The 26,396-nt window shown below is 43.4% G+C and overlaps 1 protein-coding gene across 1 annotated transcript; it reads right to left on the bottom strand.

The window, feature by feature from the left end:
• Positions 1-5,442: 5,442 nt before the first annotated feature.
• Positions 5,443-19,790, bottom strand: LOC115369730 (uncharacterized). Its single transcript, XM_030066396.1, has 20 exons — positions 19,515-19,790; positions 19,235-19,321; positions 18,703-18,972; positions 18,355-18,561; positions 17,959-18,234; positions 15,724-15,951; positions 15,468-15,591; positions 14,467-15,380; positions 13,909-13,955; positions 12,176-12,232; positions 12,037-12,116; positions 9,634-9,865; positions 9,067-9,361; positions 8,795-8,881; positions 8,243-8,512; positions 7,723-7,929; positions 7,338-7,613; positions 6,698-6,925; positions 6,454-6,577; positions 5,443-6,365 (listed from the first exon to the last, which is right to left on the bottom strand). The coding sequence occupies exons 1-20, from the start codon at positions 19,773-19,775 to the stop codon at positions 5,443-5,445; spliced, it is 5,193 nt and encodes a 1,730-aa protein (XP_029922256.1). The 5' UTR covers positions 19,776-19,790.
• Between the last annotated feature and the right edge of the window lie 6,606 nt (positions 19,791-26,396).

Raw genomic sequence — 26,396 nt, 5'->3', positions numbered from 1 at the left:
CCACTAGGTGGTACTAGTACACAGAGCGATTCATTTAGGGTCTGTGTCTTCATGTTATATTGTTTTCTCTCTTTTGAGTCTGAGGATTTACATTTACAGTACCTAACTAGCACCAGGCTATAGGTGAGTTTGGTGTTAAGAACTGGCCCACACAGAGCCCTGACTGCAACCCCATCCGACACATTTGGGATGAACTAGAAAGGAGATTGCAAGCCAGGCCCTCTCGTCCAACATCAGTGCCTGACCTTACAAATGCTCTTCTGGATGAACAGGCAAAAAAATCTCACAGACACACTCCAACGTCATAAAAGCTCCTGTGGGTGTAATGTGCGCGCGCACACACACACACACACACACACATACTGTAAATGCCCCTAGGTCATATACAGTCAATGGCCCATGTTGGTTTTTATTTTGGTAGTGCTCTATTGTGATTTCCTAAAAAATTTATTCTGAAACTTACGGTGACATACAAATGTCATGCATAGTGAAATTTACAAACTCACCTGAGCAGTACAGTAGCATGCTTGTCAAATGTCAGCTCTCTCTTCATGTTATAATTAAGCGTCCAGCTGGAATGGCAACAAAGGTATTTTGTAATTTGTTTCACATATAATGTAGTGATTTATTAGTGGATTGCATCACAGTAACTGTGAGCATTACTTCACCATTGTCAGAGCCAATTTTATGGTGTTTTATCATGCATTTATAGGTCTTACTGTGTTACCATTATCATCATTACCATTGTGCTACATCTTGTTTTGGCCCAACTCTGATCATGGCAAATAAAGGAAACATTCACACAGGATTAACTAAAATCAAGGAATTTATTTTAACAGAGGAAAATTTCATTCAATGACAGTAATGAAAATGTCAAAGCTGGCAGATGCCAAACCAGAAGACAGTGACCGGCTGCCTCCACTTTCCTAATGGTCTCCAGCTCCACCCAGCCAATGGCGCCACCCCAGAGAAGTTTGAATGGTTTATTTATCTGTGGGGCAGTCAGAACAGGAACATCACAAAGAATTGCCTTAACACGCTCAAAAGCTTGTTGACAAACAGGTTTTTGACCTTTCTTGACATTAGCTTTTAGCAGCTCAGTTTGAGGCGCAACAACAGTGGGAAAAATTTCTACAGAGGCCTCTGTAGTAGCCAGCTAAACCCAAAAATCTCATCAGATCTTGCCAACCGAGATACGTCACCATGTGTGGAGCGACTTCACACTTCACCAGATTCACATTCACAAATGTACACTTCTCTGGATTCACTTGATAAAACCACTCAGCACGTTGATCATAAAGGTGCTTCATTTTTCCCTGTGCAGTGGTCAACTTTTCTTTTGCCAGCTTTGTAGGTGAGTAATGTCACTGCCTAAAGCCACTGACATAATAAGTCATATTTTTCAGTGGCTCTGCCCACTTCCAGTCACTCTGCAATGCAGCCAAAGGCCCCGCACTGTATGACCAAACACTAAATCATTTGGACTTAATCCTGTACTCTCTTGCGTTACCTCTCCTGCTGCCAGAATCATAGTAACACATCCTCTATGTCAGCATTCAATTCAACACAATAAGCAAACAACAAATATTTCAAAGTCTGGTGGAACCGTTTAAATGTTCCCTGACTTTGCGTGTGATATGCAAAGAACTGGTTGTGCTTGATGTGCAGCTGATTTAAAAACTGTGCAAACAAATGTGAAAAAAAATTGGATCCTTGGTCACTCTGAAAGACTTTTGGTATCCTAAAAATGGAAATGAAGTGATTGAGAACGTGCACCAATGACATAGCCGTAAGCGTATGGAGAGGATATGCAACTGGATATCTGGTGCTCTGGCACATAACTGTCAAGAGATACAATGCACCTGTCACGTGGGCTGGAAGGTGGAGGACGCAAAAGCAGGAGCCACAGGCAGAAAAATGCTCAATGAAAAACAAAATTTAATAAAGAAACTAAGGCAGGCACAGAACAACACAGAACAATGAACCGACCAAGAACAAAACTCAAACAGGACTTAAATAGACAAGAACTAATCATCAAACCAGACACACCTGGGGAAGGGGCTGGAGCACAAGACAGGAGAACACAGAGGATAGGCTGGGGGAAACACTGGGAGGGATCAGAACAATCAGGGATGATTAACAGACACTGGACAGGTGTGGCACAGGGAGGAGCAAACAAGACACAGGTGAAATCACTAAAAAGAACGAGGCAGATGAAACACATGAAACAGAATCAAACAAAACACAAGAAACAAAACCATGACAGAAACACACATGAAACAGAACCAAACAAAACACAAAACCATGACAGAACCCCCCCCTCAAGGGACGGCTCCTGACGTCCCCAAAACAGTATCAGGGGCAAGGGGATGGATGGCCGTCATAAGACGGGGGGAGGAGGAGGCCAAAACAGGGCTCAGAGCTGGACTCTGGTGGAAGGCCAGAGGGCAGATGACCACGGGCGGGGCGATGCTCGGGCGGACGGCCAGGGCGCGAAGAACCAAGCACGGGGCGGTGCTCGGGCGGACGGCCAGGGTGCCGGGAACCAAGCACGGGGCGGTGCTCCGGCGGACGGCCGGAGCGCTGGCGGCCAAGGCGGAACCTCCCTGGATGGCGGCAGTGTGGGCGGCACCAGACTGCAGGCCAACCATGAAGTCCTGCAGCGTGGACTCGGGACCGCCGGGCAGCGGCAGCGTGGACTCAGGACCGCCGGGCAGCGGCAGCGTGAACTCGGGACCGCCGGGCAGCGGCAGTGTCAGTGTGGACTCGGGACCGCCGGGCAGCGGCGGCGTGGACTCGGGACCGCCGGGCAGCGGCAGCAGCGGCAACGTCCACTTGGGGCCGCCGGGCAGCGGCAACGTCCACTCGGGGAACTTGGACAGGGACTGGGGCCGGGGCAACCAGTCGGACTCTGGGAACTGGGGCAGGGACCGGGACAGCCAGTTGGGCACGGGGAACTGGTACGGGAACAGGGACTGGTGCCGGGGCAGCCGGTCCGGCTCGGGGAATTGGGACAGGAGCAGCCAGTTGGACTCTGGGAACTGGGACAGGGACTGGGACCGGGTCAGCCAGTCGAACTTGGGGAACTGGGACAGGGACTGGGACCGGGACCGGGTCAGCCAGTCGAACACGGGGAACTGGGACAGGGACTGGGACCGGGTCAGCCAGTCGAACACGGGGAACTGGGCTTGCTAGACTGCTGGAGTTGGTAGCTGGGCTTGCTAGGCTGCTGAGGCTGGTGGCTGGACTTACTGGACTGCTGAGACTGGTGGCTGGACTTACTGGGCTGCTGAGAGTGGTGGCTGGGCTCACCAGACTGCTGGGACTGGTGGCAGGACTTGCCAGGCTGCTGGGGCTGGTAGCTGGGACTGCCGGGCTGATGGGGCTGGTAGCTGGGACTGCCAGGAAGCTGGGGCTGGTGTCGGGGTTGTGGCTAGCCTGCAAATTGCCGATACACCCGAGAAGTGCACTTGCAGGAGCAGCCGGAGCCCGGGATGCAACCATCGTCCTGACAGAGGAGGTGATCTCCGCGACCTGCTGTGAGATCTGAGTGATCGTAGCCACCAGCGTCCGGTTGCAGTCTTTGAGTTCTCTGAGTTTCTGCTTATGGAAGTCCAGAAAAGTGCCTTGTCCAGTCAGGGCATGGGCCACTGGCTCTGCAAGGCTCTCAGTGCGGCCAGTTTGCTCCAAGAAAGAATATTGCTCCGCTGGGTCCTGCAGTGGTCGGTTCATTCTGTCACGTGGGCTGGAAGGTGGAGGACGCAAAAGCAGGAGCCACAGGCAGAAAAATGCTCAATGAAAAACAAAATTTAATAAAGAAACTAAGGCAGGCACAGAACAACACAGAACAATGAACCGACCAAGAACAAAACTCAAACAGGACTTAAATAGACAAGAACTAATCATCAAACAAGACACACCTGGGGAAGGGGCTGGAGCACAAGACAGGAGAACACAGAGGATAGGCTGGGGGAAACACTGGGAGGGATCAGAACAATCAGGGATGATTAACAGACACTGGACAGGTGTGGCACAGGGAGGAGCAAACAAGACACAGGTGAAATCACTAAAAAGAACGAGGCAGATGAAACACATGAAACAGAATCAAACAAAACACAAGAAACAAAACCATGACAGAAACACACATGAAACAGAACCAAACAAAACACAAAACCATGACAGCACCAGACCTTCAACAGAGGAGAGGTCCCACACAAACAATAATTAGATGGTAAAATGGTTTGCCAACTGCCGAAATACATATGGGATACAAAGGTGCTGCTTTTATTCTTTGATTTGGTTTACCTGTTATCTGACATGTGTAACATGTTGTAAGCTGTGACGTCTTTTTTTAACATGTGGCCAAATGAAATGTCTTAAAATCCGATCATTCAATTTTTGTCCTTTATAACTGTATATATACTTACAAATAGGGCCAAAAGCCAAAAACATACAATTCATCGGAAGTAAAATTCTCAAAGCACCCATTGCTGCCCCAGCTTCAATTCCAGCTGCCCATGTCACGGCCCCAGTCTCACAGGGAGAATACTGCGACAATCCCTGTCTTTTGTGTCACTGGCCCCACTGGCTCACCTGTCTGCTTGTCCGCTGGCTCTGCTTCCTGGCACTGTGGAGTCTTCTCCACCAAGTGTCCCAAAGTCAGTGCCTCTCAGCTTCATAACAGGACTCCAGAGTGGTTCCGCCTTTACTGCAAATCTACTTGTCATTCTCCGGAGCTGGTCCACTCCTCAAGTCCTGCCTCCTTGCCCCAGCACTGTCTTCCTGGTCACCTGCAGTCTGGCTTTTCACTGGACTTCTGTCACCTTGCCCAGTACTCCAGCCATTTTACTCTTGCTCAGAATTTGTTGTCTGGTTCACCTCTTCCCCCAGTCTGCTTTGGGTCGTCCATCCCCTTGAAACTCTGACTGTGGAGATGTCAGGGGTTGTCGATAAAGAGCGTGAGGTGTCATGTGTCTGCTTTTAGACTTTTGTGTTTTCCTATATGGCCTGTTTAGACTCAAGTTTCTGGACTTTGGTGTTTTGACTTGTGTTTGACTTGTTTGGTCCAAGCTCCTTGTATTCCTGTTAACCCTGCAATGTAAATAAAGGAGTATAAAGGCTATTCTGAGAGTCAAATTTTTAATGTGGAGAACTGTAAGGTTGATTTTCATGGAAAATAAGAAAAAGTAGTAGCATTTAAAGTTACAAGGGCTATGTTAGGACTTGGATGTATGATATAAAGTACACAGGGTTTGTCATCAAAATCACAGTAATGATTCTAGTGTTCAACAGTTTCAAAGTCAAAAATATATGAAAATTCATATGTATGTTACTCAACATTATTACTGTGATCTGTTGTATTTAGGTTTTACTCTATTTTTATACAGTAATATGAGTGATGAGTGAGATGAGTGTGAGAAAATGTAATTGTTACTGTTATTCTTAAGTGTTGTATTTGCTGGTGCTGCCTCGACCCATGACAGCTTTCTTGGTGTTCCTCTCAGGTCTCAGCAGGATTATATAACACTTTTGTCCAAACAGTGCCACCAAGAGGCCAAAACTGGAAGCCAGGATAGCAAATACCTCCACAGCATCTGCATATTTTCCTGGGGAGTTGATATAAGCAGGGATAAAGGCAACCCACACAGCACAGAAGATCAGCATGCTGAACGTGATGAGCTTGGCCTCATTGAAGTTGTCGGGAAGATTCCTTGCCAGAAATGCTAGGAGGAGGCTGAGGATAGCCAGAAAGCCAATATAGCCCAGTAAGACTGCAAAACCAACTGTGGACCCTATGACACACTCATAGACTATCTTGTCACTGTGGTATTGTGTGTTTTTATGAGGAGCTGGTGAGGAAGAGACAAGCCAGGCTGTGCAGATTGCTGCCTGAATGGAAGTAAGAACCAAAACTGTCCCTCTTTGCTGCACAGCACCAAACCATTTGAGACTGGCTCCACCTCCAGGTTTGGAGGCCTTGAATACAGCCAACACCACCATGGTTTTCACCAGGATACATGAGACACACAGCACAAAGCTGATCCCAAATGCTGCATGCCTCAGCTGGCATGTCCATAATCTGGGATGGCCAATGAACAGCAGCGAGCACAAGAAGCATAGTTTGAGTGACAGCAAGAGCAGGAAGCTGAGTTCTGAGTTGTTGGCACGCACCATGGGAGTGCTGCGATGATAGATGAAGACTCCCAGCACAATGGTGCAGATCAGTGTGCCGAGCAATGAGGCGGTTGTCAAGCAGATACCCAAGGGCTCATGGTAGGAGAGGAACTCTATTGTTTTGGGGATGCAGTGGTCACGCTTGTGGCTGGACCAGAAGTCCTCTGGACAACTGATGCACTCCATGGAGTCTGACAGAAAAAAACAGCAGGTGATGAGAAGAGATGCATACAGTACAGTGCACACAGTATGCTGCACTGTGTCATAGTAAATACCAACCAGTCTTATTGCTGAACTTTCCCTCAGAACAAGGGATGCAGTCAAAACAGCACACAGGTTCTCCTTTCCTTCTGGCAATGCGGGCGCCTGGTGGGCAGCTCTCACTGCACACTGACTGAGGCGGCTACAGGGAGAGGAACAATCGTCACCATCATTCTACATGCAATAATGTCTCATGATCATGATGAGTTTTTTTTTTTTTTTTTTTTTTTTTTTTTTTTTTGACTGAATGAGCAGAAATGACCTGTTTGGAATCAAAATTCCAGAAGATCCTGTCTTCATCCAGTGTGAGCTCTTCACCTGTGGAGGCTGACTTCTTAACAACACCCACAGTCTGAACTGTTGTGCTCCCATCAGGGAGCCAGCGCCAGTTCATCACATCATAGATTGGTAAGGCATCACCATTCTCATCAAATGACACTTGATCACCAAATGCTGTGGTGAAGTTGATCCTGTTCAAGTAATACAACAGCTGGACATGTTGGAAAGGAAAAGGAAAGAGAAAGAGAAAAACAAACAAACAAACAAACAAAGGAATAAAGGTTGAAAAAAGGCAAAAAAAAAATCTACTTGCATAGCATTCTGAATATTACTATTCACTAATCATGCAACATACTGCTCATGTTGAAATTATTCAAAATCCCAACATGACAAGTCCTACATATTTTTATCCATACTGAAATAAAAACTGATACACACTTGTACAAATGCTGCTGCTTTCTCTGACTGGACAACATTAGGATAAATTATTGTAACACAGCAAGTGGGGGAATAATTTTATACTACAACTATGTATTTTAAGAATACTAAACTCATGCCTATATATTTTGTATAATGTTTCCCATTAGATGTGTGAACAGATCGAGGATAAATTGATATCTCACCTGCCATGGCTGCAGTTTCTGTAAACTGGCACAGCTGTGCCCTCTGAAAGGCCCTCTGCCTGGCACACACTGCAACATGTCATCAAGGGCATATGCCAGGGCATACACAGCCTTGTACACATTATACTCTGGCCTGAGGTCTGACATATCCAAAAAGGTGGTCGCCACATTCTCCAGATCTTCCTGTCCAGTGCACAGTGCTCCCCCAGTATCCAACCACCCTGTTGGAGGTGATGAGAATCGACACTGAAATGTGTACTCCCAAAACTGCCTCACCTGGAGAAATTAATATATCAAGAGTAATGATGAGAAACCGTGAGCAAAACATAGACAGATCAATTCAAGAAAAAAGACAACATGCATTTTATGTGATTTAATATCTCACTATGTTATTGTTATAGTTGTTGTAAGGGTCACTGTCAGGACGTATTCTTAACAGGAAGTCCCTGAGTCCTGGTATCTCTCCTCGACGGATAGCAATACCCAGAGTGCCCCCCAGGTATGGCATGAGGTCGGGTGTCTGCAGCCCAGTAGCTGCTGTCCAGGCTTCACTGGCTATCCACTGCAGACCTGTCACATTCTGCTTTACCACCTGGGGGTTTAAATATGTTGCATATATAAATCCAGACTTCAGTGGCACTAATGTAGTACCATTACTGATTATGCAGTGCAGCATCATGTGTTAGTCATATAAACAGATTTTATACACATTGTTGAGAGCAAGCTCATGCATTAATGTAATTTTAATGTAGGCTCATCCATTAATGTAATCAAGAAAATCATAATTTCCTGTTATCTCACTCCTATAACAGCATCTTAAGGCAATGAGAGGTGTGAATGATTCAGTTATTTACTCATTTGTTATGAAGAAAGAGACCTAAATTGCAATGTAATTTAATCCTAACCTCTTCTATCACATGAATCATTTGGTTCTCAGGTATAAATCCAATGACCACACGAGTTGTGGATTTCTTCATCACATTCACAATCCTCCTAAGTTCAGCTGGGTCATTACTCCAGGGCAAAACCTCTAAATAGGCCAGACAACCACCACCAGACTGAGCCAGGTCAGACTGGAAGGATCGGGCAGCATGGAGCCCATAGTCGTTATCACTGATCAGCAGGCCCACCCAAGTCCAGCAGAACCGTTTCAGAATCTGGAGCATTGCACGAACCTTGTCAGATAAGAATGGAAAGATTAATCCTGACTGAAGAATTTTGCCCTGAAAGAAAATTCTTTCAGGGCAAAATCTCCTATACAGGCTCAGTATAGACACTTTTTAATCATTGCCTATGAACTGTGTCGTCTGAGGCTATTGTCTGTAACGATGAGACTATGCATGCTGCATTAATGACACAAAACATGTAGCTTGTGATAGGCAAAAAGCAAATCTGATTTTTTGTGTTTCTTTTTGAGTTGATGTCAACTTCTTTTTCAGGATCTTTTTTCGGTTCACCTGGAAGGCATCACTTGGGATTGTTCTAAAGAAGGATGGAAACCGTTGCCGGTCACTCAGACAGGAACATGTGGCATAGTAACTCACCTGTATGTGACACAAACAATGTGCATCCCAAAATATGATAAAATTACTGACCATTTTACTGTATAAGCTATTGCAATGTTTTTAAGCCATGAATTATATATACAGCTATATATTCAAATGTTAAATGTTATGAAAATCAAGCTTATCAAGAAACACTTTCTGATAGTGAAAGGGAGAAAACTTACCATTGGTACTCTGTACAAACCTAAGACGGCAGAGATGGCAATACAATGTGTAGAGGAAGAATCACCCACAATCCCCAGCACTGGAGGGGGCCCTATACAGTTATTGTCCAATAGGAATTGATCCCCTTGACCGCTCGCCATTGACAATGCAGCACGAAATCCAATTCCAACTGTGAGACAGTTATCAAAGATACTGTATCCCAGAGTCACATTAGGTAGCAGGTTTGAGTTCCTGTTGATCTCATCAATTGCAAAGGCCATGGTCTGGAACTGCCTGAATCCTAAAACATTAAAACTAACACAAAAATGTCACTGTATTTCTGTATTTTGCTAAAAGAAAAACAAAAAAACAAAACAAACAAACAAAAAAAAACACCATATGATAACAGTGATGAGGCAGGCCATGATGCTCTTAAATAAACCAGATGAATAGCAATAATATTAATGGTAAAATATAGTTAATGTAAATGTCAACAAGATACCAAGCATATTTAGTTGATTAAAAGACTTCTGCGTGATCTATACCACTCTTTTCTTTCTGCTATATCTCTGAAGTCCACTACTCACCCATGGCAGATAGGCTGCTGTGGTTCTGATGTGAAAGAAAGTTCAGGTAAAACAGAGAAGAAGTGGACTTCAAACAGTCCACCAAGAACCACATCTCCAGTTTTGTGGATCCCATTAACAAGAAACTGTTTCTGTGACTGACAGTTGGAGGAAACAGAGGAAGACACATTTGAACAAAAGCAGGAAGAAAACATTTGCAAGACCAAGACCATGCACAAGATCACATCTATATCTGAAAATGCCATCATGACTGTTCTCCTGTATTTACCTGTTTTCTCAGCCTCATCACTTAATTTAAAGGCAGAGCTATGTCATCCCCTTTACCAACTTGCGTCAGTGTTCAATCATTCGCACCACCCATTTGGGCAGTGGCAGACATATGGGCAGGGCCAAATATACATTTCATTAGAGTTTATTACATTACAGTTAATAGATTGCATGTAGGATCAGCAAAACATTTGTTTTCTCTGTGCAGTGTTACCCACAGCCCTTCGTGTGGCCCTAATCAGACTGTGAGCTATGGATATATTAAGAGAACTCAGACCCATTCAAAATTACCAAAAGCACAAAAGTCCCAATTCTGCACACTTCACTTCAAACACTCTGTGAGTTTAATAATGTCCACTGGGTGGTAGTAGTACAATAACCTATTCATTGAAATTATGTGTCCTTATGTTTTATTTGCTCTGTCAACAACTTCAGGCTCAGTGTTAAAATGACTGGAGATTCCCTCTTGTTAGATGTTAAAGTAGATGATGTACAAATCAAGTGCTTAGGGCATACTGGTTCATTGGTTACTTTGTTCAGTGGGAGTATTTGTAATGAAATTCTTAAGTGTAAGCAACCCAGGGTAGTGAACATTTCCTATGTAGGCTACATGTTTACAGACTTAACGTTTGTGGAGTCTGGGTCACTGCGCATGACATTGTGGTAGCTAAGGTTGACTGCATCGGAACCAGCAAAAGCATCCTAGGAATGAATGCAAATTGTTTGATGTAAGAATTTGAAATTGCCCCTCTCCGGATCACCACACTTCAGTGAAGAGTGGAAGTGAATTTTTGTAGTATGTATCCATACAGTGTCCATTCAAGATGAATGGCTGACCACAGCCAGATCATTCAGTTCTCCACAGTGACCATCCCTGCATAGAGTGAGGCTCTAGTATAGGCTAAAATGCTGACATGAAACAAACAGTGCTATGGACTGGTGGAACCCTTAGGGGAAAGAATGGGTTTAGAGGTTGCTAGGATCCAGGTTACAGTGGGAAGAGGCTGGATCCCTTTCAGAGAAAGAAACTCTGCACCTATTATGCTGCTGACCTCAGGAGGCTCCAGAGGCTAACCGCTGTCTGACCCTGGGAATGTGTGTATAAGTATCTCTCACATGTAGAAGTCAGTTCAGGGGTGGTGGAGGTTGGCCTTTTTAATGTTGGCCTCACCAATGCAGAATATTCATATTTCCCCTCCCTCCATCAGTCTTACTCCAGAATTGACTATTTTCTTCTCAGTAAGTCACTCACCCAACACATCCATGAAAACACAATCCACTCAATCATTCATGATGCTCCAGTCTCACTTTCAATAACCATTCAAGCTTCAAACTTACTACAAGATGGCACTTTAACACATAACTTTTACAAGACCCCAATTTCGGCTCAATGATCTGAACTAAGTCAGCACGACTCTCCAGACATCTCACCATCACTGTTATGGTAAACAGATGATGCAGTAATGAGAGGTAACATCATATAATATTCGTCACACAAACACACACACACACACACACACACACACACACACACAATCCATTAGAGCAAGAAATTATAAACTTCTAATAAAACAACATATCAATAATCCCACTGATCAAATAAAATTTGAGTAGTTCTTTATCCAACAACTCAAAAATGAAAAATTTCAATACAGCAACAAATCAAGGAAATATCTGGAATTTTTACTACAAAAAAGAGAAAGCACCTATCCTGTCCGATTCTACAGGTAGTATTACCCAAACTTCACAGGAAATGAATGATGTCTTTCATAAATTTTATAGCAACCCATACTCTTCAGATCACAAGCCCAGCCAGTCATAAATAGATACCTTTCTCAATAACCTGGAATTACATACACTTCCTAAAGAACAAGCAAATATTTTAGATGGAGCCATCACTGCTGAAGAACTCAATAATGTCCTTAAAAATGCCAAACAACAAATCACCTGGACCCGATGGATTTCTGTCCGAATTCTATAGACATTTCTGGGACATTTTATCAATATCACTATTTTATTTCAAAACTAATTCCTCCATTCCCATACACATGAACATCACTGTGGGCCCTGCTGGCCATCTGCCCTTGACTCTCACTCAGTAGAAGCCAAGCACTGTCCAGGGCCCAGACCACTTACTCATCTGTTTAGGGGAAAGGCCTTTCTTCTGCTCTGGGCTGTAGACCCACATGTGTACCCCAGGAGCAAAGTCCATCCCCCTGCAGTAGGAGTCATAGAACCTGGCATCAGAGTGGACCTGCCTGGTCAGCTTGTGTACCTATTTGAGCTGCTCTTGGAGGTGGTAGAGGTAGCCTGGGCCAGGCTGATCCCGCACCTGTGGCTCAGGAGGGGGGCCAAACACCTAGTCCACAGGGGTGCAGAGCTTGTGCCCAAACATGAGGACTGCAGGGGTAGGCAGAGGGCTACCCACTCGAATCTATCTAAACTCAACCCTAGTCTACAAGGGCTACTGACAGCGGGGGCACTTACAAACTAAAATGCACTGGTGTGGCAAAGCGACCAGTAGCTGGCAACTCATGCCAAAAACCAAGGACGTGTTCCCAAGCCAACCACTCTAACTGCTGTCAGCCCACACTACACAAATAAACGAAAGAAGGGGAAACGCTTTATGCTCAATAGGGAAGTTGCTCAATCGTGGCCCTCTGCACTACAGGTAGGTCAATACTTACGTTCCTTTGCCCTGTGACTCACGAGGCTGAATAGAAAAAAACTGCACAGGCCTAACATGATGCTCTCACCTTACACACCGCACAAGAAAACAACAAAAAAACATTTCCTAACTCAATGTTATGATGTTATCTGCAGATTTATACATCACTGATTATGTTCCATGTGATGACAGTGATAGCCTATAACACACATTAGGCTACTAGAGTAAGCTCTAATAACCTGTGTGGGAAATTGGGTAAATATCTAATGGCATCTGGTTATGTTGATATGTTGTTATGTTAATCCTTCATTTTTTGTACTTTATAACTGTATATATACTTAGAAATAGGGCCAAAAGCCAGAAACATTCAATTCATCAGAAGTAAAATTTGAATGTCTAATTACAGTCATTACGTTTTAGTTATATTAATCTACCTCTATTTAGGTCCACAGCCTTGGTTGTGGTGGCATTTGTAGCCTCTAGAGACATGAGGATGCTCCTGGGGGAGCTGGCACACCAGCAAACCCCCTTTTGCAATGGCAATAGGGGCTTGCTGGTGTGCCAGCTGTAACATGGGCTCAAGGAACTGGGCTTGCTCCAGTCCCAGTTCCTTGAGCCCATGTTACAGCTCTGACGCCATTTCCCAGTGTCCAAGCTGCAGTCGGAGTACCCTGAGCAGCAGCTTTAGTCCCCATTTCCTGAGCTTGTGTTACTGTTCCAGTCCCTGTTCCTAGTGACCAAGCTGTGCTTCCAATTCTCAGAGCCAAAGTAGAAGCTTTAGTCCCTGTTGCAAGTCTGTTACAGCTCCAGTCCCCACTGTCTGAGCAGCAGTTCCTGTCCCCAGAACCTAGTTCCAGTCCCACTTCCTAATGCACATGTTGCAGCTCCAGTTCCAGTTTGCAGAGCCCAAGTGGCTGCACCTGTCCAAATCCTCAAAGCACCCATTGCTGCCCCAGCTTCAGTTCCAGCTGCCCATGCCACGGCCCTAGTCCCAGCCCACAGGGACTATACTGCGACAGTTCCTGTCTTCTGTGTTACTGGCCTCACTGGCTCACCTGTCTGCTTGTCCGCAGGCTCTGCTTCCTGGCACTGTGGAGTCTTCTCCAACAGGTGTCCCAAAGTCAGTGCCTCTCAGCTTCGTAACAGGACTCCAGAGTGGTTCCGCCTTTACTGCAAATCTACTTGTCATTCTCCGGAGCTGGTCCACCCCTCAAGTCCTGCCTCCTTGCCCCAGCGCTGTCTTCCTGGTCACCTGCAGTCTGGCTTTTCACTGGACTTCTGTCGCCTTGCCCAGTACTCCAGCCATTTTACTCTTGCTCAGAATTTGTTGTCTGGTTCACCTCTTCCCCCAGTCTGCTTTGGGTCGTCCATCCCCTTGAAACTCTGACTGTGGAGATGTCAGGGGTTGTTGATTGAGGGTGTGAGGTGTCATGTGTCTGCTTTTAGACTTTTGTGTTTTCCTATATGGACTGTTTAGACTCAAGTTTCTGGACTTTGGTGTTTTGACTTGTGTTTGACTTGTTTTGGTCCAAGCTCCTTGTATTCCTGTTAACCCTACAATGTAAATAAAGAAGAATACAGGTTATTCTGAGACTCAAATTTCTCATGTAGAGAACTGTAAGGTTGATTATCTTGGAAAGTAACAAAAAACATAGTAGCATTTAAAGTTACAAGGGCTATATTAGGACTTGGATGTATGGTATAAAGTACACAATGCTTGTTGTCCAAACCAAGATAGTGATTTTAGAATTCAACAGTTTCAAAGTCAAAAATATATCTATGTCACTCAACATTATTACTGTGATCTGTTGTATTTAGGTCTCACTCCATTTTCATACAGCAATATAAGTGATCTTGAGTGGAAGAAAATGTAAGGATTGTTACTGTTACTCTTAAGCGTTGTATTTGCTGGTGCCTCGACCCATGACAACTTTCTTGGTGTTCCTCTCAGGTCTCAGCAGGATTATATAACACTTTTGTCCAAACAGTGCCACCAAGAGGCCAAAACTGGAAGCTAGGATGGCAAATACCTCCACAGCATCTGCATATTTTCCTGGGGAGTTGATATAAGCAGGGATAAAGGCAACCCACACAGCACAGAAGATCAGCATGCTGAACGTGATGAGCTTGGCCTCATTGAAGTTGTCGGGAAGATTCCTTGCCAGGAACGCTAGGAGGAGGCTGAGGATAGCCAGTAAGCCAATATAGCCCAGTAAGACTGCAAAACCAACCGTGGACCCTATGACACACTCATAGACTATCTTGTCACTGTGGTATTGTGTGTTTTTATGAGGAGCTGGTGAGGAAGAGACAAGCCAGGCTGTGCAGATTGCTGCCTGAATGGAAGTAAGAACCAAAACTGTCCCTCTTTGCTGCACAGCACCAAACCATTTGAGACTGGCTCCACCTCCAGGTTTGGAGGCCTTGAATACAGCCAACACCACCATGGTTTTCACCAGGATACATGAGACACACAGCACAAAGCTGATCCCAAATGCTGCATGCCTCAGCTGGCATGTCCATAATCTGGGATGGCCAATGAACAGCAGCGAGCACAGAAAGCATAGTTTGAGTGACAGCAAGAGCAGGAAGCTGAGTTCTGAGTTGTTGGCACGCACCATGGGAGTGCTGCGATGATAGATGAAAACTCCCAGCACAATGGTGCAGATCAGTGTGCCGAGCAATGAGGTGGTTGTCAAGCAGATACCCAAGGGCTCGTGGTAGGAGAGGAACTCTATTCTTTTGGGGATGCAGTGGTCATGCTGGGGACTGGACCAGAAGTCCTCTGGACAACTGATGCACTCCATGGAGTCTGACAGAAAAAAACAGCAGGCGATGAAAGAGATGCATACAGTATAGCATACACAGTACCCTGCACTATGTCATAATAAATACCAACCAGTTTCATTGCTGAATTTTCCATCAGAACAAGGGATGCAGTCAAAACAGCACACAGGTTCTCCTTTCCTTCTGGCAATGCGGGTGCCTGGTGGGCAGCTCTCACTGCACACTGACCGAGGCGGCTACAGGGAGAGGAACAATAGTCACCATCATGTTACATGCAATAATGTGTCATGATCATGATGAGTTTTTTTTGTTTGTTTTGTTTTTTGTAGTTTTGTTTAATAATAACAGAATAGGTAGCTGTTAGTAACCTGTTTAGATTCAAAATTCCAGAAGATCCTGTCTTCATCCAGTGTGAGCTCTTCACCTGTGGAGGCTGACTTCTTAACAACACCCACAGTTTGAACTGTTGTGCTCCCATCAGGGAGCCAGTGCCAGTTCATCACATCATAGATTGGTAAGGCATCACCATTCTCATCAAATGACACTTGATCTCCAAATGCTGTGGTGAAGTTGATCCTTTCCAAGTAATACAAAAGCTGGACATGTTCGGTTAGAAAAAGGAACGAGAGTGAGAAAAAACAAACAAAGGAATAATGGTTGAATAAAGGCAAAACATCTACTTGCATAGCATTCTGAATAAAATGTTGCTACTCACTAATCATGCTGCATACTGCTCATATTGAAATTATGCAAAATCCCAACATGACAAGTACTATGTAAAACCAGGAGGCCCGCAAAAGGCCTAAAACAACTATAAAAACAAACAAAAAAAAAATAAAAATAAAACTGTAATTTAAAATTGTAAAAATGATAAACTAAAAAAAGGGTTCGACAACGCCAGCTAGAATTTCCTGAGCTTAGGACTCTAAAACACAGGTTCTTTAAAATCAGGAAGGGCAGAGTTTTAAAATAACCAAACAGATACAGAATATACAGTGAAACGAACTTATTTAAAAAAAATAAAAAAATAAAAAAAAGTGGGTTAGATTCTGTCCTTTGCCACAACCCACTCTTAACAGGCCTTTAGATGAAAAAATACTCGAGCCATGGGGCGCCGTCCAAACAAGTCTTTTTCTGACGCGGTTTTCTGCAGACCTCATGCCACGCTCCCGCCCGCAGTATTGGCCTCAGCAAGATTCTGTATTTCCTGGGTCACAGTCATAAACTTACTAACCAGACCGGAGTGAACTGGCATTGGTGGCCACTACTGCAGCCCAGTCGCTCTATTCCACTGGCCGCTTCTGGTCCGAGGAAACCCCTCAACTAGCTCTTCGGTTGCAGCTACGCTGATCCTCGACTCCAGGCAAGTGTCTCGCTCCTCCATGCCAAGTCCTGCTGTGGCTCTTGTCGCTCCAATCATTCGCCGCTGGCCGCAGCCGCTACCGTGTCTCTTGCTGCTCTGGTTGCTCCCGCAGCTCTTGCTTCCCTCTATCCTGGCCCGGCCGCCGGGGCCTTTTCTCTCTGCTGCCTTTCAGGTGAGGCCCTCCTCCCCGGTTGGGGCAGTCCTGTTCCCCTTCCCTCACTGGCTGTTGCAACTGTCCATCAAACCAACTAAATGTGCAGGTAATCTCTAATCATCCCGGCGTTCCAGTACCCATACTACCATACTATTTAGTAGGGAAAAAAAAGATTTAGTATGTCCCAATACATAGTATGTCAGATGCAGTATGCCAAGAGTACCACGATGTTCTACTACATCCGGTCAGATTTCACAGTATGCATTTCAGCATGCTCCTCTGTCCATTCTGACCCACAGTCCTTTGCGCAGCGGACGTTACGTCGCACTGATTGAGTTGTGTGTATAAGCCACGCCCACATACAGACGACAACAAAACACACATATCGCACAAAACTCGCTCAGTGACAGCAGAAGCAACAGGAAGACAGAAGATCAGAAATATGACAGATGACAGCACAGTATGAAACAGCATCGGCATTTTGACAACAACATTCAAATGTGGCGCTACGGACGGCGGCGGTAGTGAGCAAGAGGGTCGGACTTCAGGGATGATGTATGTAGTGTGTCCCAATAGTATGCATATGCATGCATATTTCATACTAAACTACATACTTTGTAAGGGCAGCTGCAGTAAGTACTAAAAGTAAAAAGTATAAGTATGTGATTTGGAATGCAGGGGATGTCCCAGTTAAGCCCGGAAGTGTTCATAAAACCAAAAACTAGCATGCAATTAAAATCAATCAAGGATAAAACACAACAACCAGGGCATATAAAACCAAATTAAAATAAAATCATGCATAATAATAACATAAAAGCATGCATTGACACTACAAGATAAAACCAAAACACTTATGCCTCATGACACCTACATATTTTTATTCATACTGAAATAAAAACTGATACACACTTGTACAAATGCTGCTGTTTTCTCTGACTGGACAACATTAGGATAGATTTTGTAACACGGCAAGTGAGGGAATGATTTTATCAATGCATTTTAAGAATACCAAACTCATGCCTATATAGTTTGTAAAATGTTTCCCTTTAGATACCCGAACAGATGGAAGCAAAATTGATATCTCACCTGCCATGGCTGCAGTTTCTGTAAACTGGCACAGCTGTGCCCACTGAAAGGCCCTCTGCCTGGCACACACTGCAACATGTCATCAAGGGCATATGCCAGGGCATACACAGCCTTGTACACATTGTACTCTGGTCTGAGGTCTGACACATCCAAAAATTCAGTCACTGCACTCTCCAGATCTTCCTGTCCAGTGCACAGAGCTCCCCCAGTATCCAACCACCCTGCTGGAGGTGGTGAGAATCGACACTGAAATGTGTACTCCCAAAACTGCCTCACCTGGAGAAATTGATATATCATGAGTAATGATGAGAAACTGTCAGCAAAATATAGACAAATCATTTCAAGAATAATGACAATATGGTGACAATATGTGATTCTTGTGATTTTATATCTCACTATGTTATTGTTATAGTTGTTGTAAGGGTCACTGTCAGGACGTATTTTTAACAGGAAGTCCCTGAGTCCTGGTATCTCTCCTCGACGGATGGCAATACCCAGAGTGCCCCCCAGGTATGGCATGAGGTTGGGTGTCTGCAGAACAGTGGCTGCTGTCCAGGCTTCACTGGCTATCCACTGCAGACCTGTCACATTCTGCTTTACCACCTGGGGATTGAAATATGTCACATATATAAATCCAGACTTCAGTGGCAATAATGTGGTACCATAACTGATTATGCAGTGCAGCATCTTGTGTTAGTCATATATGCAGATTTAAAAATTTCATTTTATAAATATTTTATACACCTCTTGCATCACGTGAATCATTTGGTTCTCAGGTGTAAATCCAATGACCACATGAGCTGTGGATTTCTTCATCACATTGACAATCCTCCTAAGTTCAGCTGGGTCATTACTCCAGGGCAAAACCTCTAAATAGGCCAGACAACCTCCACCAGACTGAGCCAGGTCAGACTGGAGGGATCGGGCAGCATGGAGCCCATAGTCGTTATCACTGACCAGCAGGCCCACCCAAGTCCAGCCGAACCGCTTCAGAATCTGGAGCATTGCACGAACCTTGTCAGATAAGAGTGGAAATATTAATCTTGCCTGAGGAATTTTGCCAGGGCAAAATCTCCTATACAGGATCAGTATAGACACTTTTTAATCATTGCCCATCAACTGTGTCATCTGGGGCTATTGTCTGTGACTATTAGACTTTGCATGCTGCATTAATGACACATTGACTTGTGATAGGCAAAAAGCAAATCAGAGCAGTTTTTTGTGTTTCTTTTTGAGTTGATGTCAACTTTTTTTTGAAGATCTTTTTTTGATTCACCTGGAAGGCATCACTTGGGATTGTTCTAAAGAAGGATGGAAACTGTTGCCGGTCACTCAGGCAGGAACATGTGGCAAAGTAACTCACCTATATGAGACACAGACAATGTGCATCCCAAAATATGATAAAATTACTGACCATTTTACTGTATAACCAATTAAATTTTTTTCAAATTTTTAAGCCATGAATTATTTATACAGCAATATATTCAAATGTTAAATGCAGTGAAAATCAAGCATATTAACAAACATTTTCTGATGGTAAAAGGGGGAAAACTTACCATTGGTACTCTGTATAAACCTAAGACAGCAGAGATGGCAATACAATGTGTAGAGGAAGAATCACCCACAATCCCCAGCACTGGAGGGGGACCTATACAGTTATTGTCCAATAGGAATTGATTGTCTTGACCACTTGACATTGACAGTGCAGCACGAAATCCAACTCCAACTGTGAGACAATTATCATACATACTGTATCCCAGAGTCACATTAGGTAGCAGGTTTGAGTTCTTGTTGATCTCATCAATAGTGAAGGCCATGGTCTGGAACTGCCTGAATCCTAAAACATTGAAACTGACACAAAAATGTCACTGAATTTTGCTTAAAAAAAAAAAAAAAAATACACCATATGATAACAGTGATGAAGCAGGCCATGATGCTCTTAAATAAACCAGATGAATAACCATAATTATAATGGTAAAATGTTTTATATGTAAATGTAAAAAAAAAAAAAAAAAAAAAAAAAAAAAATATATATATATATATATATATATATATATATATAAATTAAAAAAAAAAAAAAATATATATATATATATATTTTTTTTTTTTTTCTCCATGGGGCCAAAATTCACTGAATTTTGCTTAAAAAAAAAAAAAATACACCATATGATAACAGTGATGAAGCAGGCCATGATGCTCTTAAATAAACCAGATGAATAACCATAATTATAATGGTAAAATATTTTATATGTAAATGTAAAATATATGTAAATATATATATATATATATATATATATATATATATATATATATATATATATATTTATATATATATATATATATATATATATATATATATATATATATATATATATATTTTTTTTTTTTTTTTTTTTTTTTCTCCATGGGGCCAAAATTCCTGGCGACACCCCTGCTGCTCTTTTCTTTCTGCTGTATCTCTGAAGTACACTACTCACCCATGGCAGATAGGCTCCTGTGGCTCTGATGTGAAAGAAAGCTCAGGTAAAACAGAGAAGAAGTGGACTTCAAACAGTCCACCTAGAACCACATCTCCAGTTTTGTGGATCCCATTAACAAGAAACTGTTTCTGTACCTGACAGGTGGAGGAAATAGAGGAAGACACATTTGAACAAAAGCAGGAAGAAAACATTTGCAAGACCAAGACCATGCACAAGATCACATCTATATTTGAAAATGCCATCATGACTGTTCTCCTGTGTTTACCTGTTTTCTCAGCATCATCACCTAATTTAAAGGCAATGCTATGTCATCCCCTTTCCCAAGTTGCATCAGCGTTTAATCATTCGCACCACCCATTTGGGCAGTGGCAGACATTGGGGCAGGGCCAAATATACATTTCATTAGAGTTTATTACATTACAGTTAATAGATTGCATCTAGGATCAGCAAAACATTTGTTTTCACTGTGCAGTGTAACACAGCCCTTTGTGTGGCCCTAATCAGACTGTGAGCTATGGGTGTATTAAGAGAACTCAGACCCATTCAAAATTACCAAAAGCACAAAAGTCCCAATTCTGCACACTTCACTTCAAACACTGTGAGTTTAATAATGTCCACTGGGTGGTAGTAGTACAATGAGCTTTTCATTGAAGCTAGGTGTCCTTATGTTTTATTTGCTCTGTCACCAACTTCAGGCCCAGTGTTAAAATGACAGGAGATTCCCTCTTGTTAGATGTTAAAGTAGATGATGTACAAATCAAGTGCTTAGTGCATACTGGTTCATGGGTTACTTTGTTCAGTGGGAATATTTGTGATGAAATCCTTAAGTGTAAGCAACCTGGGGTAGTGAACATTTCCTTTGTAGGCTATATGTTGACAGATTTCAGGTTTGTGGGGTCCCTGCGCATGACATTGTGGTAGCTAAGGTTGACTACATCGGAACCAGCAAAGCCATCCTAGGAATGAATGCAAATGCAAACACTATTCACAAAAAACCCGTTGACGTCACTTTATAGATCGTACAAGAACGCCTCAAAGAAGACCAGACCCTCAAAAAACGCACAAACCTAACAGTCGATGACATCCACACACTTTTAAAATTTGTTGCCAAATCCACCTATTTTCAGTTTAACAACAGACAGATAGAAAGATTTGCAATGGGAGTCCCACTATCGGCTATCATAAACAGTTTTTTTTTATGGCGGACCTGGAAACAAAAGCCATTCACACAGCACCCACACTCTGGAAAAGATACATCGATGACATCCTGGAGAAAATAAAAACCGGACACACACAAGAACTCACAAACCACCTGAACACCATGGACAACACCAGCAACATACAGTTTACACACAAAGAAGAAATAAACCATATCTTTCCTAGACCTGAACATCCATCACAGAGAAGACGGCAGCATCAAGATCACTGTATACAGAAAACCCACACACACAGACCAGTACCTCCTCTAGACATCAGAACATCCCACAGTGCACAAACTCTCAGTCATCAGAAGACTCTACGAACAGGCCACTATCATAACCAAAGAAAAAGACAGACAGGAGGAGGAAAAACACATACAACATGCACTCACACTCTGCCAATATCCCAGATGGGCCATAAACAAAGGGAAACGGCAAGTCAAAAACAAAGAGAAGAGATGAAAAAAGACAGGAAAACAAAACACACACTAAAGACCGACAAAGACATCATAACCATTCCATACATCCCGGGGATAACAGAGCCAATACAACGGATCATAAAGAAACATCACATCAACACAGCAGTAAAACCACACGCAAAACTCTGTCAGCTACTTGTACATCCGAAAGACAAATAGCACCTGACCATAAATGCAACGTCATATATGAAATACCGTGCAAATCATGCAATAAAACACACATCGGGAAAACAGGAAGATCATTCAACACCAGGAAAAAAGAACATCAGAAAGAATGTGAGAAGGAGACAGTAGGACAGTTCACATGAACTCAGAAAGACAAAGCAGAACAGGAAAATCTCAAATCAGCCATCACAGACGACTGCAGAAGAAATAATTATATCATGGACTGCGACAAGGGAAAAATCATTACATCTGAAACCAATAAATTCAAATGTTGGATAAAAGAGGTCATAGAGATTAGGAAGCGGGCAAGCGGCACCATCAACCGGGACAAGGGGGCGTACACCCTCTCGCACACCTGGGATTCCTTGCTCTAAAGACCATCCAAGGTGAGGGGGGCGTGGTAGGCCCAACAGACCTGTCAGAGTCAGAGTCAGCTGATAAATGACACGTCAGCAACATGTCGGATGTCGGACTTGAGCCACAGTCGAAACTGTCAAGCAGGTACGAACAGCTCTCTACTTCGTTTGTCTGAAAATAAGAAAATCTACCATATCACAGCCAGATCATTCAGTTCTCCACAGTGACCATCCCTGCACAGTGAGGCCCTAGTAGGGGAGAGTGGGGTAATTTGTGCCAAGGGGCAAGTAGTGCCACCTCTGTTATCTAGAAAACCATAGAAGAAGTTGTTCATGTGACCACATATTTTTGAAGAGGCATCCATTTCACTCATCCTGCAAAGAAGGGAGACACATGGCTTGAGAGGTAAGCACATTTCAGTTCAAAAAACATTTTTTTCCCTCCAAAGTAAAATATCTATGATCAAGGTTTTTTGATTGCTGTGTTTGAACAATTATAGAAAACTTTGAAAACAGTTCACACGTTTTAGTACTTTAGTAAGCTACACCATGAGTCTATAGAGTTAGCATGATGTTAGCTCAAAACAGCTCGGGGATGCATTTTTTTCCAAAATGGTGGGCCTGGGGTAAGTTGTGCCAGTGGCACAACTTGTGATTATATACTATATATTACTTTATTGTATTTTATTGTTATTGTACATTGTCTTCTTACCTTTGATCACTAAAACTATTCAGATTCAGATGAAGATGCTCATTTTGGAATTTTTATTTTGTTCTGGGTATGCGTTCATGTGGTGCTAGGCCTTGTTATAGAAAAGTGGCCTGTGATCTTGTTAAAATAATAAATAAATGTTAAATAAATAATTTTGTATTGAATTTGTTTTGCTTTAATATAGCATTATCATTTGTGAGATTAAAATGATCTGCTTTACTTCAATTATCAATGGCACAATTTACCCCAGTGTATTCTCTCTAATGGCACAATTTACCCTGCACCGGGGGCAAGGTGTGCCACAAAACCACTTTTTTTTTTCTTTTCGAAAGCTATATTTCTCAAACACTTTATATAACATCCAAATTTATTGTTCCCAGGGATGCACAACATCCTAAACTATATGTGCATATTTTAGTTGGAGCCATTACTGTAATCCCCTCGCTTTAAAGGCACTTTAAGTAAAAATTGGCACTACTTACCCCACTCTCCCCTATAGGCTAAAACGCTCACATGAAACAAACAGTGCTATGGACAGGTGGAACCCTTAGGGGAAAGTATGGGTCTAGACTAGAGGTTGCTAGGACCCAGGTTACAAGAGGCTGGATCCCTTTCAGAGAAGAAACTCTGCACCTATCATGCTGCTGACCTCTGGAGGGTCCAGAGGCTAACCGCTGTCTGACCCTGGGAATGTGTGTATAAGCATCTCTCTCATGTTGAAGTCAGTTCAGGGGTGGTGGAGGTTGGCCTTTTTAATGTTGACCTCACCGATGCAGAATATTCATATTTCCCCTCCCTCCATCAGTCTTACTCCAGAATTGACTATTTTCTTCTCAGTAAGTCACTCACCCAACACATCCAAGAAAACACAATGCACTCAATCATTACCAGTCATCATGCTCCAGTCTCACTTTCAATAACCATTCAAGCTTCAAACTTACTACAAGATGGCACTTTAACACATCACTTTTACAAGACCTCAATTTCGGCTCAATGATCCAAAGAGAGTGGGCATCCCTTCTGGAGATGACTCTCCAGAAATCTCACCATTATGGGAAACATAACATTTAACATATAATATTCATCACACACACACACACACACACACACACGCACACACACACACACACACAAACGCAACACAAATTAGAAAATCCATTAGAGCAACAAATTATAAACATCTAACAAAACAACATATCAATAACCCCACTGATCAAATAAAATTTGAATTGAACAAACTTTAAACTCAACTGGAGACATCACACATAAGAAAACAGTTCAAAAAGGAAAATTTTCAATACAGCAACAAATCAAGGAAATATCTGGCAATTTTACTACAAAAAAGAGAAAGCACCTATCCTGTCCGATTCTATAGGTAGTATTACCCAAACTTCACAGGAAATAAACAATGTCTTTCATAAATTTTATAGCAACCCATACTCTTCAGATCACAAACCCAGCCAGTCAGAAATAGATACCTTTCTCAATAACCTGGAATTACGTACACTTCCTAAAGAACAAGCAAACATCTTAGATGCACCCATCACTGCTGAAGAACTTCATAATGTCCTTAATAAAAAATGCCAAACAACAAATCACCTGGACCCGATGGATTTCTGTCCGAACTCTATAGACATTTCTGGGACATTTTATCAATATCACTATTTTATAGAGTAACTACAGAAATCAAAGCTAATTACTCCATTCCCACACACATTAACACCACTGTGGGCCCTACTGGCCATCTGCCCTTGACTCTCACTCAGTAGAAGCCAAGCACTGTCCAGGGCCCAGACCACTTACTCATCAGTTTAGGGGAAAGGCCTTTCTTCTGCTCTGGGCTGTAGACACCCTGCCTGGTCAGTTTGTGTACTTCTTGGAGCTGCTCTTGGAGGTGGTAGAGGTTGCCTAGGCCAGGCTCATCCCCCACCTGTGGCTCAGGAGGGGGGCCAAACACCAAGTCCACAGGGGTGCAGAGCTTGTGCCCAAACATGAGGGTTGCAGGGCTGCACTTGGTGGATTCCTCAACTGCTGCCCACAGTACCAGGGGCAGATGCAGGTACCAGTCTCACTGTTGGCGGCTTGTCAGGATAGCGAGCTGAGTGGCCAGGGTGAGGTTGAAGCGTTCAACCAGCCCATGCAGTGGGGGTGCAGTGGTGTAATCCAGGTCTTCTTCATGCCTAGCCACCGGCAAACCTCGATGAATACCCCAGCCTCTAAGGTCACTGTGTAGCTCCTCAAGCACATCACAGAGGCAGAACATCTCAGCAACCAGACATTCAGCGATGATGGTAACACTTGAAGCCATAGCGGTTTCATTGGTCAGTTGGGGGCCCTAGAGGGGAAAGGTCCTTAGATGTCCATGCTGGTTTCAAACACACAAGCATGCAGTCCTTTAGATATCTAACTTTTCTACACAAACAAAACAAAGCAATTTAAAAAAGGATTTGATGATTTATCAAACTGCAATAGGTCTCTCTCTCTCTCTCTTCTTCTCTCTCTCTGTGTGTGATATTAGTGCTGAGGCGCATAGTGCGTAAAAGTGGCTAATGCTCTGCTGACTCAGTAACTGCAGAGCGCCAAACCTCCTCTGGCATTAACATCTGCACAAAAACTGTGTGCCAGGAGCTTAATGACATGGATTTCCATGGCTGAGCAGCCGCATGCAAGCCTTACATGACAAAGCACAATGGCAAGTGTCAGATGGAGCGGTGTAGAGCACACCGCCACTGGACTCTGGAGCGGTGTAAATGTGTTCTGTGGAGCAACCAATCACGCTTCTCTATCTGGTGGTCTGATGGACGAGTCTGGGTTTGGCATTTTGAATAATTCTATGCTTCCAGCTTTGTGGGAACAGTTTGGGGAAGGCCCTTTTTCTGTCCCAGCATGACTGAGCCTCAGTGCACAAAGCAAGCTCCATAAAGGCATGGTTGGGTGAGTTTGGTGTGAAGAACTTGACTGGCCCACACAGCGCCCAGGCTGCAACCCCATCACCCACATTTTGGATGAACTATAAAGGAGATTGTGAGTCAGGCCCTCTCGTCCAA

Source organism: Myripristis murdjan, chromosome 13, assembly GCF_902150065.1.
Source record: "Myripristis murdjan chromosome 13, fMyrMur1.1, whole genome shotgun sequence".
Classification (NCBI taxonomy): Eukaryota; Metazoa; Chordata; class Actinopteri; order Holocentriformes; family Holocentridae; genus Myripristis; species Myripristis murdjan.
Note: the sequence above shows the minus strand (reverse complement) of the source record. Positions and strands in the feature narration are given on the sequence as shown.